The 6,002-nt window shown below is 45.1% G+C and overlaps 1 protein-coding gene across 1 annotated transcript in view; it reads right to left on the bottom strand.

The window, feature by feature from the left end:
* Positions 1–5,281, bottom strand: part of SKIDA1 (SKI/DACH domain containing 1) — a 7,919-nt gene extending 2,638 nt beyond the window's left edge. The window contains exon 1 of the mRNA XM_026843373.1: positions 2–5,281. Coding sequence (XP_026699174.1) covers positions 2–589 — 588 coding nt within the window. The 5' untranslated portion in view covers positions 590–5,281. The remainder of the gene's footprint in view (position 1) is intronic.
* Between the last annotated feature and the right edge of the window lie 721 nt (positions 5,282–6,002).

The following is a 6,002-nucleotide window of genomic DNA, read 5'->3' on the forward strand; positions in this document are numbered from 1 at the left end:
CCGTTTCATAGTTTACGGGGGGTTTGCAAGGCGCCCGAGCGATTTCTGGGTAGCTGTGGCCAGTGTATTTACTAAAAATGTGAGGTAGATGAGAGGCCGGTAGCAAGGCTGTGTCTCCCGGACGCAGAGCTTTCCTCCTGATGGGCAGCAGGGGCCGGGGAGAGTCATTCAAGCCCAGCCAAAGTTTGTTCTCCTTCCAGAAGCCGGTGAAGGGGTCGGTGGGTGCGAGCTCCGGCCGGAGGTCGGTGGCTGACAGTGCCCGGCTTATTTTCCTCCGTTTCGTCTTAAGGACCCGTTCGGTTTTGCAGGATGTGTAAAGGGCTTCCACGTCCTCTCTGGAGATCAGGGTGCATTTGGCGGCATGGAAAGCGATGGAGTTGATGGCTTTGAGTTTCCTCAACTCCTCCAGGTCGCAGTGATGCTTTTTTACTTTTAAATGATCCATTCGCTTGTGCACGGTAGTTCGCGGGATGTTTTTGAGCAGGTCTGTAAAAACCTGGGAGAGTGCAAACATTTGCTTTCCTTTAATGATGAGGTAGCCGAGCCTCACGCCATCCACCTCTTCAAAACCCGACTTCAGGTCTCCCATTTCGTGAATTAAATTATTCCCAGCATTTGCAGAGAGAGAGAGAGATATGAAAAAAAAAAAAAAAAAAAAAAAAAAAAAAAATAAAAAGCCACACACACACAATCCTCAGCCAGATGCTGTATTTGTCTCAAGGCATCCTGCTAATAAAATATAACAAAGGCTGTTATTCCTGGTGAATGAAGTGCCAAACTTTAGACAAAATTAAAAAAATAAATTAAAAAAATACCGTGAGGCTACAATCAATATATAATCTTAAAAATCAGGTTTGCCAAAGTGTTTCTCTAAGTTGCTGCTGAAGATCAGTACCTGTTCCCTTTCATTCCCTGCTTTTCCATTGGAAACTATGATAATGGAATGTGAAGGGAGGAAGAGAAAAGAAATGCAGCTGCTATTCCCGCCGCTGCTTTAGCTACAAATAAAATGACAGAGTGAAGTGAGCTCGTCCGGAGACACCTTCATCAATTAATTCCCCTAAAGCCAACGCTGATTGGACACTCCTGACAGGTGATGCAATAAAAATTGATATTCCACCCCTTCCCCCAAAAAATCTCCCACTAATTAGCATACCCTTATACTGCCACCTCCCCTCCCAAAGTAAATAATACAGTTAGTATATAAATCTTTCTATTAAACAATCCGAGCTCAAACACACTCAGACCTCTCAGACTTCCTCGTCGCTAGCTTCCGAGGAAGGATTTGTATGCTTTTTCCCCCCTATCGTTCCGTATATTTTTAGCCTGTTTTGGACAAACGTTGCTCTTTTGTGCATGCCGTGAATTTAAAGGACATAAGTCTGATCGTAGCGATGGAAAATCCTTCGGTAACGTAGCCGCTTTAAACTGGCATTTTATTCTGCATTGTGTGGAAAATGAAGCTTAGCGAAAACGTGCAGAACAGCCTGGTATTTCCCTTTCTGAGGCTCCAAAGTTAAATGCTCGGTTGTTAACGAGAGGGAATACTTACATTTTCGAGTTTCTCTTGATTTTCCTCTTCTGCTTAATTAGCTTTTTACAGCCGGGGACTAAGGTTATTTTGCTTTCTGAATACCACGGGTTCCCGCACCGTGATACTGTAAGACTTTTAACTGAAATTCTGCCTGTAATATTGCGGGAGGGGGGGAGGAGGACGCGGACTCACGTCAGACCCATAACAAAGCATAGATAAGCCAGAAATGTATACACTTTTCACGATTAACCGTGCTGGATCACGAGCTGGAATGTCCTATAGTCCCAGAGCCCACGTCAGGATTCCTGCCTGCTGATTGCTTCCAGCAGAGAAAGGAGAATGTAAAATATCCAAGGTGCTTCCAAGAGCCTTTACGTAATAACAAAAAAGTGCTGGCACACACAATGTACGGTATTGCAACGGGCTAGGATGCTTCTGGCTTGCAGTTTGCATATTCCGCTCGGAGTAGCCCTGTCGCAGCTTTTTGATGTTCCATTTATAGCAGCCCCTTAAAATCAATTTGAAGAAGCAGCACGAAGGTTTAACCTCTTCTTAGGAACGTTCAATTATTCGAGCGTCAGGAACGAGGATCTCGCAAATGTTGCGATAGCTGCATGCCTCTCCCTTGTCACGTTAAAGTGATGCTTGCGGTTTGCACGTTAGGCGCTGCAAAAAAAAAAAAAAAAATCACCAATCTCTGCCGTGCATCCAGTGTTCCGCTGGATACAAACACGAGCACTTTTCTGTATCACTGCACAGCCCGAATTAGACATATCCGCGAGATTAATGAGACATCTCATATTTCTGGGACTTGGCAAAAAATCGGCCGAGGGGGGAAAAAAAAAAAAAAAAATCTTCAGTCCCAAACGTCCATATCCGCTCCTCGTATTGGCAATATGGTGCGTGGAGTTCGTGTTACCCCGTCAGGTAGAGCTAAAATAAAGCGCATAATCGCTCTGCGAAGGCGCAGCTTTGCGTGCCAAGGCGAAATGCCGGCGAGCCCCCAATTTCGCAGGAATTCTAGAGAGGAGTGGGAATTTGGAGCAGTGCATCCGGGAATGGAGGAAGTCTATTCAAGGAAGCCTCTAACTCGGAGGGCTGAGGTTTGAAAAGTCAGCCCTGGACTACTGTTGCTCTCCCAGCGCAGATGCAATCGCCGCTGTTCAACTTAATCCATGTGTGTGCGAACCGCGATGCCTAGTTCTCCCCTTTGGAACCCGGGGGTAGCGTTCCCATCCGAGGAAGCAGAGCTACGGCAAATTACATTTTGTCCCTCGAATTAGAAAAGGATCATTGAGTGGATCTCGTGATATTTCAGCCTTTAAACGTAACCGAGAGGCAGCAGTGAACAATGCCTCGGCACAGCTCAGACCATCCGCGGAGTTCGCCTCCCCTCGCCTTGCATCTGGATCCCCCAGCCTCGCCTTTCTCTGCCTCGCTCCTGAGAGAGGCACCCTGGTCTACGCTGAGGCTGCAAGCAAAGTTTCGAGAGAAAACAGCTGCTGGCGCTAACCAGAAATCATCGTAGTCTTTCTAGAGCTAGAGACAATAAGGTCGTTTAAAAATTCCTCCTGATGTACTTATATGCTGCCAACACCCCCACCCCCTCCCCGCTGCTCTCCTCCCCCTGCTTTAAGGTTAAGGCTATGGAGTAAACACTAAAGGAACAGTAAACTCAGAGAAAGCTGCTCCGAAGACGCTACCAAAACCCCCGATGGGCTGAAAAGTCCTTTATTTGCCAGGTAGTTCAGCTGGGTTGGATTCCCGTGTAAATCCACGCGTGCGTTCGCACGCAGGGCGCTACGGGCACCCGCACCCACGTACTGCCGGTGACAGCCTGGCAGGGGGATTCGGCAACTGTGTGAAAAATGCATTATTTTTGTCGCTTTCAATTCCGGCGCTGCCAAACGTTTGACACTGGTGGCGGCTCTCCGGCGAACCTCGATTTCCCGAAAGGTGCGGCCATGAGCCCCGGGGGCGAGGCAGAGCCAAATGTCGGCAGGGAAAAACCCACCAGAAGTCTTGGGAAATGTCAGACGTCCAGCCTGCACACCCCCACCGTGTCCTTCCACACACTTTCGGTTGCAAATCTTTCTCCGCATCTCACAAGAGACCTCTGTCTCTCCACTTCTCCGTCGTTTGTTTGGTGGGTTCGATTTTGTGAGTGTGCGTATGCTTTCCCTTGGCCATCGGCACACGTTGTGTATCCGGGGTCGTCTTCGAGCAGGCTGGGGGGGCAGATCCTGCTAAAGAGCCGGCAGAGGCCCCTTGCACACGCACACGCACATTAAAGGCAGGGGACTTGAAAATGGATTTGCACGCACACAGGGGATTGCGATCAATAGCCACCAACATTTACGGCTTAGATTGTTAACGTGAAAGCTGGCCAAAAGAATGAAAATGCAAAATTAGAGGTGTCTGGCATCAGTGACGTGAAAAGTTATGCAGTAATTTACTTACGGGGAGCCGGGGTGTATGCCTGCGTGTTCATGTGTCCGTGTGTACGTCGCGCGTGTGTGTGCAGCCCCAGATGTGAATGTGTAGCTTGCTCTCAAAAGCGAGGGAGTTTCTTTGTTAATTTTGTGGACTGTGTCACCCTCGCTGGTGATCAAAGATGAACATGATTAAAGGGATGGATGTTTGTCTCACATTTCTTAAGATAAGGACGCCCTGAGATGCCCGGTTTTGCCAAATACATATACATGCAACTACAGAGAGTTGTGTGTATAGGCGCACACACACACACAGACATCAATCAACCCTGCTCCTTTTCACGTTGAGTAGCGTGCAATCTGCAATCTGCACTCTATAGCCAGTAGTGTTTCGGTCTTGAAGCTGTCTGGCCGAGGGATAAACCTCATTAGAAAAGAAAGAGCAAAATAATATTCATCATACCTCGCTGCAGACCTATTCCCATTTATTGGAAAATGTATACTTTCATTTTTGTAAACTTGAGCTAAAATATATATGCTCGCGGGGAAGTGCTTAACTGCGTCGCTCCAGAAAGAAAATGTGTGCAACATTTAAAATACTCCTTTTACGTTACGTTTTGATTTATTTTCATAGTATGATTATGTTTAAATACCAGTGCAATTCAGCCTGACCTCTTCCTTCTGCAATGAAGTAATGCACACACCATTTACAGTCTTTTAAACGTTTCGTTGGGAAATGCAACAGCGATGTCCACTGGCGGTTGTACTAATGGGTAGAGTTCTTTTGAAAATCTTCGGGAAAACCTAAGAGGTCATGTGCATTTTCACACTAGGATTGCCACATTATTAGAGTATTATTATTATTTATTATTATTTGTTAAGTGCTGGACCATGTTCTCAGGTACTGACAAGCATTAAATAAACCTTTTGCTTTTGTGACGCTGGGCAGAAATATATATTTCAAATAAGAACTTGTTTTCGAACACTACACTCTGCTTTTAGATATTGCTGGGCATAGTTTGCTCAAGGAAGACACAGATAGAAAGCAGCTAGAGGCTATCACAAAGAGTCCAGTAACGTAAATATAATAGGGTCAAAGAACAGTATAATAGGATCCTTCTGCCATTTTAAAGTCAGCCAAATGTGACTGTAGTACCTAAAATTTGCCATGAATTCTAGTATGAAAACAAATCAGAATGTATAACTAAACCTCCTAAATGTGTAGGACAAAGAAATGCCAACCAATGGTCTGTAAAAAAAAAAAATAATAAAAAAATCATAATCTGGCTAACACTCTTATGCCTAGGAGTTTCAGGGTTGGTTTGGTTTTTTTTTTCTTCCTTTTTCTTCCCCTTTTTCTTGTCTTTTTCCCCCCCCCTTTTTTTTTTTTTTTTTTTTTGGTAAACAAAGCAGCAATGCAGAGTTCTGCTAAGTGCTTTTTAAGTTGTGTTTTTTTTCGTGGGGGCTGGGGTGTCACTTGCACACTAGAATTTTGTGCAATTTATAATCACCACGAGCTAAGACTATTTCTTGAGTTTGATACTTCTGATAGTTTTAAAATACTTTTTAGCAGGAGTTTCTGGACACATACTACATGCCATGTTGTTTACTGACCCATAATCAAAATGCAGTGACCTTCTACCCTTTTTTTGCCCCTTGACCCATGCTGAATTCAATGCAGCCTTTATAAATTTGCAAATCCTTGGACGTAAAGGGGATTTGGTGAGGCTTTGTTCTGAAAGGATCCTAAAAGTTTGCATTTTTAATTAGACAAAGGTAAAGCAACAAACATTGGGAAATAAGATCCTCTCTTGCACATAGGTGATCATTCTTAATTTCTACACTGCGCAACTACATTTTAAAAAACACATCCTGCAAACTGGAAAGCAGTTGCAAACGTAGGAGATCGGGAGGTTATGAATTGCACCAAATTAGCAATGTGGTACAAATCACTTTCATGACGTAAGGGATGGCCAGGCCACAATCTTCCGGCACTCCTCATCTCCAAGGACCGTGTGGATCCTGGTGACCCGGGG

This window comes from Athene cunicularia, assembly GCF_003259725.1.
Source record: "Athene cunicularia isolate RWA chromosome 2 unlocalized genomic scaffold, athCun1 chr2_part1, whole genome shotgun sequence".
NCBI lineage: Eukaryota > Metazoa > Chordata > Aves > Strigiformes > Strigidae > Athene > Athene cunicularia.